This window comes from Vigna angularis, chromosome 5 (genome assembly GCF_016808095.1).
Source record: "Vigna angularis cultivar LongXiaoDou No.4 chromosome 5, ASM1680809v1, whole genome shotgun sequence".
Classification (NCBI taxonomy): domain Eukaryota; kingdom Viridiplantae; phylum Streptophyta; class Magnoliopsida; order Fabales; family Fabaceae; genus Vigna; species Vigna angularis.
Genome location: NC_068974.1, coordinates 32,419,230 through 32,434,701, shown reverse-complemented (window position 1 = coordinate 32,434,701; position 15,472 = coordinate 32,419,230). Strand labels below are relative to the sequence as shown.

Here is a 15,472-nt window from a genome sequence, read left to right as displayed (position 1 = left end):
ATAAAAAAGTTGATATTACTCTAATTTAAAACTAATTTAAAATATAAAGACAATAAATTTATAAATCTTTTAATTAATTTTCTTAATTTTATATTTTTTAAATTAAACTTTCATTTAAATTCTTAACATTATATATGTATGAACTAAATAACACTTTTTTCAGTGGTTGAAAATTAGAAATACGAGAATGTAAAGATGGTAACCAAGCACATGATTGGCTTTGACGAAATGCACTTGGTCAAGTTCATACCTGTATCTCATCAGCAGAGTCAAAAGTTCTTTTACAGAATAAATTTTTTGCTATTGACTAAAATTTATCACTTTTCACATAACATTAGTGTGCTCCAAGTATTTCATATGAAATATAAAATATATATTTAGTAATAAAATATCCTTTTGATATAAAACTAATTAATATTGTACTGTACGGTCCTCCCGACCGAGCGGTTCTTCCAAATTCGACCGAACGGTTCTCTCAAGTCGACTCTTCTAAGGCTGTCCTTGGACCGACCATACATAGATCGAGCGGTCTTTCCAAGGTCGTCCATCCAGGTTGACCATCAAGACTAAGCGTCCAAGCTAACGCCGTCCTTGGATCGACCATACATGGACCAAGCGGTCTTCCCAAGGCTGTCCATCCAGGTCGACCATCAAGACTGAACATCCAAGCTGACCGACCAGCAGAACCAAGTGGCCGCCTACCCGGGTCGACTACACGATTAGATTACAAACACTAATGACTCTTTAAGCCCCTAATGAAAATTAAGCGTGATTAGGCCATCATCAGGCCCACAAAAGGTAAAAGTCCATTACAACTGTTATAAATAAAGGTCTCAGGTATGATTTTTGGGCAGGTTGCATAGCACATGCTCTACTCGCTATAATAACTACTCGGTCACTTTACTGACTTGAGCGTCGGAGTGCCTTTGACAGGTGCCCGCCCGGCTCGGAGAGCGAGGAGGAAGAACAAATACCACAACTACAGAACGAGAAGAGGAGAGAACTCGTCCGGTCTTCCACAGTTTGGAGCAACGTCCGTCTGCTTTCAGGTGCCCGCCCGGCTCGGAGAAGGAGGAGGACAACCATTTGGAGCGCTTGAAGCAACGTCTGTCCGCTTTGGAGAAGCTTGCCCGGTCTCCTTTAGTTCGTGGTCTTCACAAATCGTTTGGCCTTCGAATACAGCATGGAACGCTTAAGTCCGCCCAGTCTTCGAGATTCGTCCGGCCTTGGTACAATGTTATACCAAAAACATTTTTCCCGGTCTCCTTTAGTTCGTGGTCTTCACAAGCCGTCCGACCTTCAAAGTAATGTACATAGCGACAACAGTGGCAACACCATACAACCATGGTAACACCAGAGAATAAAGACAACTATGGAAGAAGAGAAGAAGTAAAAATAAAGAAAAAAATAAAGATGAGAAAAAGATTAAATTGATTGTTAATTATCTTTGATAATTAAAAATAAATCAAAAAATTAATTGATAAAATTTATTAACAAATATTTTATCCATCAGTAATTTTAATGATATTTTTAACGGATTATAAACCCATTTTTCTTGTAATAGGAATGCAAATTTTTTATCATTATTTACTAATATTATTTTCGAGGAAAAAAAATAAAAAGAAAGAGAGTTTATCTACAAAAATAAAAAACTAGCTCAATATAATAACATTATTAACTTATAATCTTTATTTTTAAGAATTAATGCTGTGGAAGAGAAAGTTTGGATTTGCCGGTGTGGAGACAAAACTAGGGTAGTTATAACATTTTGGATTGATGCATAAAAACATTGCGAAATTATTGATCTTGAAGATTTTTCTTTTCTAACAACACGTCTCTTGATCTTTTCCAGTTGACGAGCAGTTTAAAATTATCTTATATTTTAATATAACTAGGTTATATTAAAAGTTTATATTTTATTCATCTTATAACTAAATAATAAAATTCTAAAAGCTAATTTGACCATTCACAATTAACAATGAAAATTTTTCTGTGTTAAGTATTTTGTTTGATATTTTTAAGTTAGAATAATTACAACTTTAGAATCTTAATATATTTATTTCAATTTATTTTTTTTCTTCTCTATTCAAAACGTCTGTTCTAAATCAAAAAATTGATATTCACAAGCCGTTCGACCTTCGAATACAACATGAAATGCTTAAGTCCGTCCAGTCTTCAAGATTCGTCCGGCCTTGGTACAATGTTATACCAGAAACATTTTGTCCGGTCTCCTTTAGTTCGTGGTCTTCACAAACCGTCCAGTCTTCGAATACAGTATGAAACATTTAAGTCCGTCTAGTCTTCGAAATTCGTCCGACCTTCGACACACTGTTATATCCAAAACAAATATTAAAATTGATAAATGTTCAGTATCACCATTTAATCAATTATAAATCAATCAACACACCTTGATACTTTATAATGATATGAAAACCTATTTTTCTCAATCTCCACAATTACTTTTTAATTGTAAAAGATAAAACAATTAAAAATTTTAATAATTTATGTATTAAAACAATAAACTTTAAACTCTAACTTAATTTTATAAAATCAACTTTTAAAATAAAATTTGTATTCAGTTATATAAAACTGACTTTTTAAAAGATGAGCCTTTTTATTAATTATCATAAATTAGTCTTATGTTTTTAATCAATATAACACTTTTAACATACTTCCACATGTTGACACATTAGTGGCCTAGGATGCAACAAACTTGATTATAATAAATTTTAATTCATAATTTTAATTTTAAACTTAACTCACTTTTTAAAAAAGTTTATAAAATAAAATTTGTATGTTTTAATGTAAATTAATCTTATTCTATTTTATACAAGGTTTTCAACAACTTTACTGAAATTCAATTTATCCTTTTAAAACTTTATTCGTTTAGTTTGGATAATTTTTTTCTTTGAAACATGTATAAAACAAAAAGTTGTTTACATTAAATTAAAAAGTTATCCCAGATTAAATAATCAGCATACACTTTACTCATACTCATGATTCCTCTATCCACAAATATATACAAAAGATTTTGACTTGAGAGAGATATTACAATTTTTATATAATTAACTTATATATTATTAGTAATTATATATATATATATATAATTATTGTGATTATTGGGTAAATTCAATAAAAACTTTCAATTTGATAGAGCTATTATTATTAAAAAGTAGATTTTTAAATCTAATAATTCTACAAAATTGACTTAGGTTTATATTACCTATATACTATATGTAATCGTCTAATATCTTATCATTGTGGATTTCCAAGTGTTACCTTCTTGCATGAAACGAGTTCATTTAGTAATTTGCTCGCACCCACAACACACTTAAATATAAAAGATAAAAGAAAAAGAAAAAAAGAAGAAGGAGAAGACCAGAAAACCACGTTTTTCTTTTCTACTATTGATCCTGTCGATAATGTAAACAATAAATTCTTATAGAGTCTGTTTATCTGCAAAACTAATTAATAAGCTTTTATGAGAAACGACAACAAATGTTTTTAAAATATTACGATACTTTTAAAAATAACTTTCAAAAACTTGCTTTAATAATAAAATATTATATTTATATGTTGTATAATATGAAATATTGACCGAGCGGTAATTGAAAAGGAACGATCGGTCTGTCCGTCATTGGTCAGTCTGGTCAAATGGTTTGGACAGTAATTGGGCCTACAATGCTAATAAGCTACTTCAAATGATAATTGGGTCAGCATTTAAGTTGTTACTGGGCAATGATCTAGTGAATAATAAAATAATTCAAGATATCTGGTTAAAAATATTTGATAAACCAAATCTAGAAATATTTGGTTGAAGATATTGATAAACAGGATTTTCAAATAATCTGTTTATATCTTATTTTGTTTATATTTTATTGGGCTTTTATCAGTTTATGATCCATGAGTTAAATTATGAATACAAAGTCAGGGTCACAAGCCAGGTACGTTTTCACTTAAGCATTATACACTCTCCCCTACTCTCCAAATATTCAAACAATGTCAATCAAGCACTGATTGTCTCATTAAGAGTAAACACTCTTCAACCACACACCTAACTTGAGTGTCAGAGTGTCTTTTGCAGGTACATCCTCCCTTGTCAAGAAGGAGACCGATTAGTTTGTGCCAATACCGATCGGCCAATAGCAGGAGTTTGGAAGCGAACGAGCGGCCCAGACATGTCAGCAGGTTAGTCTCTCGGTCCCGGAAATATTTGGAGAAACATTTGGCGCCCTGTGGGGCCGAGCGTCAAACCCAATGGTGACCACGAGGAGCATGGAGGAAGAACAGAACATCAGAGATTTGATAGCGTAGATGCAAGCACAGATACAAGCACAGGCAAGAACCATACAGGCACAAACGCAAGCACAACAAGAGATGCAACGAAGGCACGCTGAGGTGATTGCAACATTGAGAGCAGAGCGAGGCCGTACCGAACGGTCAGCTCAGCACTCGGAGTCCACAGCCGATCGGGGTAACAACCATCAGAATGATAACGATGGAAGTCGTAATCGACAGCCATCTCGGCATACCGACCCGAACGGTCGGGGAAGGAGAGAATCATCCCTCCTGCAAACCGATCGGCCCTAAAGTCTACTCCCTTTTACGGCGGCCATCATGCAAACTCCAATGCCAAAGAAGAATCCTCATGTATTGGATAGGTATGATGGCTCGGCAGATCCCGACAATCATCTTACGATTTTCACCAATGCAATGGTGTTCTACACGGAGAGTGATCCGGTTATGTGCAAAGCTTTCTCCTTATCACTCAAGGACGAGGCATTAGAGTGGTATAACACTCTTCCCCCAAACACAGTGGATTGCTTTGCCATTGTGGAATCCCTTTTTAGAAGACAATACGCCTCAAATCGTAATCAGGAGGTAACACCAGCGGAATTGGTAAATACTAAACAGGAAAAAGGAGAAACTTTGAAGGCCTTTATAAAAAGGTATATTGAAACTGCACGGCGAGTTAAAGAGGTAAATCACTCTTTTATCATCACCAATTTGCCTTCCTGTCTAAGTCCAGGATATTTTGCTGAAAAATTGTATGCACGACCACCAAAAACTATGGAGGAACTCCAAGAAAGAGTAGCTGAATTCATCCGCATGGAGGATATATGAATCTCACAAAGAAAGCGACAACAAGAAGCTGAGTCAAGTGGAGGTAGAAAGGACGACAAGCGACCATTCGACAATAATGGTAAAAGTGGGGAGTTTCCCCGAACATTTAAGTTTAATCATTATACAGCCCTCAACGCACCTAGGGCAAAAGTTCTTGAAGAAGCTCTAAACGCTGAATTTCTCACACTCCAAACGAAACCATCTCCAAGAAACGCAGATGAAAGGAAGAGCTGTCATTTCCATCAGAATCATGGACATACTACAGAAGAATGCATTACGCTGAAAAATGAAATAGAAAGCCTCATTCGGGCAGGACATCTCCGTAAGTATATACAGGAAACAAGAAGAAGTCCCGAACGGACGTATCGGAAGAATGAACGGAGGCGAGACTATAGTCGCAATCCAGTCGTCATCGTGAACGATCGGTTCGTAGAATTATCAACTGAAGAGAGGAATCCAAAACTCTGTTAATGTTTAAATTTTTGATTTAGACTTTTGTTATTTTCTTATACTTTCATTATGAAATAAATAAAACCGAGCAATTCATGCTCGGTCATTGGTTACCAATTTCGTTAAAGAATTTTATAGTCAACACTGAAGCTAAAAGACCGAGCGCTAAATCCCTCTCGGCAAAGAGGTAAAACCCTCTCAAAGCCGAACGGTAAAAGTCGTTCACTGGGAAGCACTCCTAGCTCAAAGACCGAGCGGTAAATCCCTCTCGGCAAAGAGGTAAAGCCCTCTCAAAGACGAACGGTAAAGCCCGTTCACTAGGAAGCACTCCTAGCTCAAAGACCGAGCGATAAATCCCTCTCGGCAAAGAGGTAAAGCCCTCTCAAAGCCGAACGGTAAAAGCCGTTCACTAGGAAGCACTCCTAGCTCAAAGACCGAGCGGTAAATCCCTCTCGGCAAAGAGGTAAAGCCCTCTCAAAGACGAACGGTAAAGCCCGTTCACTAGGAAGCACTCCTAGCTCAAAGACCGAGCGATAAATCCCTCTCGACAAAGAGGTAAAGCCCTTTCAAAGCCGAACGGTAAAGCCCGTTCATTAGGAAGCACTCCTAGCTCAAAGACCGAGCGGTAAATCCCTCTCGGCAAAGAGGTAAAGTCCTCCATTAGGAAGTTCTCCAGGAACTCCTAGTGTAAAGTCGAACGGTAAAGCCTGTTCATTAGGAAGCACTCCTAGCGCAAAGACCAAGCAGTAAATCCCTCTCGGCAAAGAGGTAAAGCCCTCTCAAATGGAAACCGAACGGTGAAGACAGTCCCCTGTGTATTGTAAATCAAATGGTAAAACCCGCTCCCTAGGAGGAACTCCTAGGTCAAAGTCAAAGACCAAGAGATAAATCCATCTCGGTTCATGTTGAAGGCCGAGAGGTAAATCCCTCTCGGTTCATGTTGAAGACCGAGAGGTAAATTCCTCTCAGTTCATGTTGAAGGCCGAGAGGTAAATCCCTCTCGGTTCATGTTGAAGGCCGAGAGGTAATTCCCTCTCGGTTGATGTTGAAGACCGAGCGGTAAATCCCTCTCGGTTCATGTTGAAGGCCGAGAGGTAAATCCTTCTCGGTTCATGTTTACATGGAAAAGCAAACTCCTCACTACAACAAACACAACCTCCCTCAAACTCATAAGTCCTATAGTTAATCAAGGCTAAAGCTGACCGATTACACTCGGACTTGGGGGGCATGATGTATCGTATGAAATATTGACCGAGCAGTAATTGAAAAGGACCGATCAGTCTGTTCGCCATTGGTCAGCCTGATCAAATGGTTTGGGCCATAATTGGGCCTACAGTGCTAATAAGCTACTTCAAATGATAATTGGATAAGCACTTAAGTTGTTACTGGGCCAATGATCTAGTGAATAATAAAATAATTTAAGATATCTGGTTAAAGATATTTGATAAGCCAAATCCAGAAATATTTGGTTGAAGATATTGATAAACAGGATTTTCAGGTAATATGTTTATATCTTATTTTGTTTATATTTTATTGGGCTTTTATCAGTTCATGATCCATGAGGTAAATTATAAATACAAAGACAGGGCCACAAGCCAGGTACGTTTTCACTTAAGCATTATACACTCTCCCCTACTCTCCAAATATTCAAACAGTGTCAATCAAGCACTGATTGTCTCATTAAGAGTAAACACTCTTCAACCACACGTCTAACTTGAGTGTCCTCCCTCGTCAAGAAGGAGACCGATCGGTTTGTGCCAATACCGATCGACCAATAGCAAGAGTTTGAAAGCGAGCGAGCGGCCAGATACGTCAGTAGATTAGTCTCTCGACTCCATAAATATTTGCAGAAACATATGTTAATAATAATAATAATAATAATAATAATAATAATAATAATAATAATATAAATAAAATTCTGAGATAAAATGATATCATATGTATATATATAAATTTTGAAAAATGTAGTCAACCTATCATGTTCTTTTTTAAATAGAATAAATCTGTACAAAGTGTAGGGAACATATTTTGCACATAGAAAGAAACCTAATTTTGTTTTTTCTGATATAGCAGTTTCACACTCTTTATTTCTTCTCCCTAATGACGTTGCCAATTACATATATAAACCTTTCTGACTTCATATTCCTCTCAAAAAGGTGCATGCACTTAACCACGACATACGGATAGGTCTTTCTGATGAGTTTGAAAAATCGTTGGGAGATATTACAGCAGCAGTACAACAGTACATGCAGTAATTAACCAAAGATTCTAGCAGAAGGAATTAGTATCATTCAACGATCTTTTTCTTAACTCTCTCTCACACACACATAGATTCTCACTGTGTTTAAAATATCTGTGAGAATGAGAAACCAAAAATATAGGTAGTATTGATATCAGTTATTCCACAAAGTAAGGTCTATTTCAGAATCAGAATGGTCCCAGACCAGTGCTCTAGAGGGTGGAGTAATTAGCAATCCCTCGGCCATACTATCCAACAAACCTGGCATATTATACAGTGCCTCCTCATCAAAGAACACGGTTTCAGACTCATCATTGTGGATGCTCGTGTTCAAAAAACTCTCTTCTGCATTCCCATTTTCTTCAAAACTAGAATTTCCATGAGAGGAACAAGAAAAAGATGTGTTTGGCGTGAAAGTATCATCAACAGTAGCAGTTTTTGCTGCTTCCCTTATATCTGCAGCAGAAGAAGACTTTGCAAGAGGAAGAAGGGAAACTGAATCGGGGAAATTGAACTTAGCAGAGATGCCATTAAGGGCTAAAACAGCCACGTCGTGTGCCCTAGCAGCCATTTCAGGAGAAGGGTATGTGCCTACCCAGATCCTTGACTTTTTCACTGGTTCCCTAATTTCACACACCCATCTGTTTCCGTTTCTTTGGCGTACACCCCTATACACAGGGTGCCGTGTCTCCCTAAACTTCTTTCTACCTGCTTTCCTCTTGTGAGATGGATTTGAAGAATCACACAATGGATCAGAGTTTGGTGGAGACTGTGACTTGGAACAAGGAGATTCGTTGTTCTTCATGTTCATATTAATCATTTGTATCTATTTGAGTTTTGGAAAAGATGAAGCATAAGAATGGAGAAGAAAGAGAAAATGGTGTGTTGTCTGTGTGTGAGGAAGATGATACTTGATTCAGTAATATATATATATATATATATATATATATATATATATATATATATATATATATATATATATATATATATATATATATGAATGATAAACACGATTTGGACACGTACACGTGCGACACATGTACGTTATGAATATCATTGCTTTGGTTGGTTTTGGGAGACCACGTGGGTGTGAAGAACAGATTTTAAGAGTGTTTAACCCTGGATTCTGGTTTTGTGACGTCAATGGATGTCGTGTCTCGAGCAGGGGCGAGATCAAAGGTGGTATTCAAATTCAAAGAATGTAAACTGTTAGATCAGGCTACACTGTGGGTAAAAGAAGTGACAGATAAAAATAGAAAGAAAAAGAAAAAAGAAACTAACAGTTTGTGGTGAACAAACGATATAGAAGAGATATGGTGAAAAGGAAGTGAAATAAGAGTGAAAGTGTGGGCGATATTATGTTATTCAGATTTGTATAATGTGATGATAAAATACACAATGTGACGAACTTGAGTTGGTTGCAATATTTAAAGCTATAAAGGTATCATTACGAGTGATATTGCCATCAACTTTTGGAAATAACGAAATAGGAAAATAATCCTTTTTTAAAATTTAGATAAAAAATACACACAAAAATTAAGGTAGTTTGACGTTTGAAAACATATATCTTTGAATAAACATAAATATGTTATTAAAAAATTTATTGGGTTGATCCAAGTTGATGAGTTCCTGATTGATAAAAAGAAATTTACCTACAAGAATTTCTAAGAAATATTTTTAAGTATTAGAATATAAAATTAGTATTAAGTTAGATTATTACTAAAGGATATTTATAAGTTTACGTGTAGAGATGACAATGAATCAAGTCGAGCACGGATAATGTATATAAGCTACCCGTAATAAAAAAGTTCATTTATCATGTGTTTAGTTATCCGTTGAATATTTGTCTAAAAAATATCTCCAAGTATTTTAGAACTTATGGGTATCCGTAAGTATCCGCATATATTTAAAAAAAATTCAATAAATTTTTAAAATAAAATCTATGCAAAACTAAAATAAAATAAAATATAAATTAAATATAAATTAAAATTAAAATTTAATTTCAATTAAATTTAACTTAATAAAATATAATTTAATTTTAATTTTAATTAAATTTACCTGAATAAAATATAAATTAAATTTTAATTTTAATTGTTTGCCACTAATAGATACTCGCAAATACAAATAGTATAATATCCACACCCATTTATAAATTAGTATTAAAATACCTATAAATCGCTATCCGCAGATAATAAATACTCATGAGTACTAATTATCTCTGGTAGATTTTATCTATACATACCTACAGGCATGACTATATTTGTCATCCCTACTTTTGTGAGCCTATTAGTATAACAACAATTAAGATAAATTCAAAATATAACAACATATTAATAGATATAATAATTTTATTCAATTTATAAATCTCACACTTGGACCACATGACTATAAGACCATTTTGGACCTAATGATAATAATATATTTTGAGTCGGATATGAACAAATAATATTACTTAATATAATACAAACTTTTGTATATTTTTCTATAATAAATTCTAAATCTTCTTATACAATTTGTTTTAGAATGTAGGGTCGAGGTCAACGGTTCAAAGTTTGGTGAGTCATCTGGGGTTTGAAAGTTGTCATAAAGTCCAAGTTCTAGTGTTACTGCTTGTCCAAACCACTTAGAGGGTACTTGCACATGACACTTTGATGTCAAAGTCAACTTAATGTTGACAGTTCAAATATTAATAGTGCAATAAATGCATATCACCTACCTTTTTACCTCAAACCTTTAGGATGCTCTGTTCGGTATTCAATATCACCCCAACTCCTCTCATCTTTCTACATTACTTCCGTACTCACCCGAACGCCAACAAAAGTTTGGTGTCCCTCGTATCCAAAAAGGTGACGTGACTATTTTCCTTGTATGTCACCATCTTTAAGGGGATTCAAGACAAAGTGCTTCAGGATGGGAATAATAGAGGTCGGTCGACCAAAGTTTTTTATGAGGCTGATTGACTTAAATTTCCTTTGTATCGGACTCAAATTCCCCCAAAAATAACCTTATGGCACACAAGTCCACAATGACACTGAAAGAAGTGGCTGCAATGGAGATGATCAATCACCTCCCTTGCCGTCTTCCCTCCCGAAAACTTATCATGTGCCACAAGTCTACAAACCTCTTCCACAAGGTGTTTGCTAAGCTTTATTTATCAATCTTTAGTGATTAATTGGTGTTAACTTGCTACCTCGGGTCGATGGTGGCGAGTCTTCAGGCACTTCAACAGTGAGTCGCCCTACCTCGGGCACTCCAACATTAAGACGTCCTACTATTGTCAAAGGGACTGAACAGTCGTCTATCGATTGTCCTACCTCTGGATGTCCACCTAATCAACCTCAACCTGTTTGGGTTGCTTTTGCCTTTCAACCAACGCCCATCACGGTCGTCTACCCTGACCCACAAGAAGGTCGAGAGGCAAAGAAGGGGAAAAGGAAGTCTCATTGTCAAGGTGAGAAGTCATCTTCACACAAGAAGAGTTGCAAGGATGGCGGCCCTTCCAAGTCTTTGATTGGAGGCGTCTTTGGCATTGAGTTCCAACTTGGTGCTAAGGTAGTCTTCAACTTAGTCAGGGATAAGAAGAACTTGGTGGAGAAGATGTCTCACAAGGAAGCGTTGGACGCTACCTTTGAGATGGTTGCCTTGACGACTCTATTAATTTTGCGTGTTGTTGAAACCACAAATAGTGGGTCCAAGAAGCTGAAGGAAAAATTGGCTACCATGTAGTCTAGCTTGGACGAAGCATTAAAGGTCATTTCTGAGTTGAATGCAAAGTTTCAGGAGGTGATCACTGTTCACCCTGATTGCGATAAGAAGCGGGAGGATGCGGCCACCCAACTATCAGAGTCCCATGGGATTGACACTACAAGAAAAAAAAAGTATTATCGATGGCCAAAATTAGTCAAAAACGTTAAAAATTCGTCGGTAGTGGCTTTTATTCGGACGATCCACCGATTGACCTAAATTCGTCGGTAAGAATGCAATCGATAATATGTACCGACGAAATCTTATATTTGTCGATAATTATGGACGAAAAATCTGTTAGTAAATATAAAAAATTCTATCGATAATTATTGAAGAAAAAATTCGTCGGTAATTATCGAAGGAAAAAATCGTAAATAATTATTGAAGAAAAAATCCATCAATAATTACCAAAAGAAAATTTGTCAATAGTTATCGAAGAAAAAATTTGTTAGTAGTTACTGAAGGAAAAATTCGTCAAAAATTATCCAAAGAAAAATTTGTCAGTAAATACTATAATCTGGATCTTCTTCTTCATCATCTCTCCTTCTTCTTCATCATCTCTCCTTCTTCTTCTTTGCTTTAGGGTTTCAATTTTTTTGTTTGTGCATTTTCATGTCAACAAAATCAAATCTTCCTAGCCTTATTGCCAATTTTGAACTTTCAATCCGATGACGCGAATCTTTTTCAGGTGCACTTTGATGCCAAAGTTAGCTTAACGTTGGCCGTTCATATATTAATAGCGCAATAAATGCATATCATCTAACTCCTTACCTCAAACTTGCATTTATAAGTTTTTGAATGGACTTTTGATTAACACTAGCCTAATTACAACACAATTAAGTAATCACATTTTACCTCTAAGTTGGTCAACATTAAAGTTAATTGTGCAGACTCATGACCAATCGATTCACTTCTTGACCAATTGGTCTCCAAAATAGCTCATTGGACCGTCTAAACCATCTAGTTTGTGTTTGACCAGATGATCATACAGTACACAATTCAAAAGAGTTGAATTATAGTTATTATTCTCAAATCAACTTTTATTTTTTATAATTATTTTTTTTTGCTACATTCTTCATATTTGTGAACGGGGGACTTTGATGAACATTACTTATAACCAACGTCAACATAGCTGATGTTGTGATGTTTCGTGTTTAGTTTATTAAATGTGTTCAGAATGAATTAATGGGTATATGATTCCACATAAATTAAAAAGAAGTTGAAAGAAAATTATACACATCGATATAATTTATCTAGAATTTAACATTTTATAAAAATAAAATTTGACGTACGTGTGATAACTATAAAAAAGAATTAAGGTCTAAAAATTTACAATTTATTATAAATAAATAAGAAAGTATATTATAAAAAATATATTGAAAGAGACTATAAAATAAAATTTAGATTTGTACTTGTAATAATGAAATAATTAATAACAATATTTAATTATTATACACACAAATATAGCGATGAAAGATTAAAAAAAATATTAATGTGGAATGTAAGATAGTGTATGCCAACCCACACTTTAGTTATGAGAATATTGCAAGTTATGCAAAATGACTCTACGGGTTGAATGACTTAAATGTCCATTCCATCCAGTATTTCTTCAAAGAGGACTGCACCGTACTTTGTTTGCTAATAAGTATTTATGTAATTCTATCTTAAAAAACTATTTTATTATGAATTAAATATAATATATAAATCATAATGTTATTGTTACTATGAGCTAATAACTTTCGGATTGGGTAACGTGAGTAAGGTGACAAGATAGTTAGAAAAAACTTAACCGTTAACATGTTAAAAAAGTATTTTTTATCATTTGGTCTTGACAGACAACCGTTGATCAAAGTTAAGGCGTAATTAATATCGCAACGACTTCTGGTTAAAGTGTATATTAAAAATTATTAAGAGGTAAATTAACTGGTCATTAACATTAAAATGATCTGATCAATTAATTTATATCTCAATGATCATTAATACAATAGCCATTGTAACATTAATTACACCTTAATTCTATTAAATGGTTGTCGAAATCGAACGGGAAAGAGTTAACTGTTCGATTCTTTTTAACTATCTTGCCACCCAATCAGTAAGGTATAAGCCATAGTAACATAAATTTATCGTGGAATAGTGAGTTATACCTTGGAATGAATGGGTTAATTCAATTAATAATGTTTGGTTCCCACTTTTTAGTCATAAGCAGACATCACGAGTATGGATAAAGTCCACCATTCATACTCAACCTAACAGAGCTCTATCCTTTTCGTGGACTATGTTTCCATTTTACAAATCACAAGTTTTCTGACATTTTGTCTGTTTTAATCATGATTATGGTTCACTTCTCCTTTCTAATACGACCTAGATTAATCTTATAAATGTCGAAGGTTAATAATTTTGTTTAGATAATTTGTGAATATTATGAATATAAAGATAATTTTATAACAATAACTTTAAAAGTTATATAAAGATAATTTTTTATTGACAAATAGTATAATTATCTTACATTACTCGTGTTTAAATTGATATCAATGATTTGATTATTTTTTTCATTAAAGAAGACAACTGAATAAAGTGGAAACTGATTTTATTATCTCACTTTTATTTTCTTCAAAATAAAATTCATTTTCATATTTAATGGATATAAAAAATTTATTTTATCTCCAGTACCCATTAATATTAATTAATTATTTTTAATAAAAAACAAAATAATAATAAAAATATAATATTTTCAAATATTAAATATTAAAAGATGTATTATGTGACACCCGGGCACTGATGAGGGCGGGGAGTGATCGCCGGTGCAAGAGGCACGAAGTGCAAGGAGCATTGACAAGGAGCGGCTCCTGACAGGCTTTCAGTGGAAGGGGCACATGGGCGAATCGAACATACACCGGAATGAGAGGGATCTAGAGACTGTATAGGTATGAGATTATACAGTTGAAGGATAGCTTAAAGGCATTGATTTGGCTACTCATATCACCAAAATGCATTTGCTTTTCGGTAGCCTAACCCATAAGAACTTCATGGTTAAGCGTGCTTAGCTTGGAGTAATTTAGGGATGGATGACACATTAGACAAGAGATTCATATCAACAAATTTGTATAAAAGATTAAAATATTATTGTTAATTTAAAAAACATGTTTATGGATCATTTTATTTATATATTATTTATCTTGCTTGTTTTTATTCAATATAATTGTAAGATTACCAATTTATTTTGAATTGCTATTAATTTCTTTTTCAAGTGTAGTCTTTACACATTAGAACACTTTCAAGCAAAAATATCTTAGTGGCAATCATTCTTTTGTATGATGTTGTTCTATAATAGGATATGTTTTTCTGAAATAGAAAATGTTTTATACAAGAAATTCTTAAACTTTAAGAGTTTCACTACTTTGTATCTATCTATCACTAAGATAAACAATACCAATTCAAGAAGAAGCATCAAAGAGATTTAGTACCAATAAAACATAAGCAAGTTTATATAAGAGACTAAGAGCACTTTTAAGTTATTACCTTAAGAATGTTAGAAATTCAAATGTAAATTGAAGTTTCACATTGAATGAGCATAATAAAGTTGAGTATCATATGAGAACAAAGATCCATAAACTTGTTATCTTGAAATTTTGGATTAGGATGATGTTAATCTTTTATGTGAATTGAGTTTGTGTTTTATTGGTGTTATTATTTTTCTAGTTTATCTTATTTATTTTTTGCCTAATGTGAATTTGAAATTTTTTAAGTTTTTGGACAAAAATGAGATAATAAAAGAATTTCATAACTATAAAGTAACACTAAATATTAATTTAAGAAAAATATAAAAATAAATATTTAAAATTCAAATTTATTCCCAAAATTAAATTTTATATTTATATATATAAATTTCCAACAAAAAAACATATTCATTTTGAG

The 15,472-nt window shown here is 33.9% G+C and overlaps 1 protein-coding gene across 1 annotated transcript; it reads right to left on the bottom strand.

Annotated features, from left to right (window-relative positions):
- Positions 1-7,743: 7,743 nt before the first annotated feature.
- On the bottom strand, positions 7,744-8,698 carry LOC108339419 (dehydration-responsive element-binding protein 1B). The gene has a single exon (XM_017576552.2). It carries the CDS (start codon positions 8,631-8,633, stop codon positions 7,968-7,970), a length of 666 nt encoding a protein of 221 aa, XP_017432041.2. The 5' UTR covers positions 8,634-8,698; the 3' UTR covers positions 7,744-7,967.
- Positions 8,699-15,472: the final 6,774 nt, after the last annotated feature.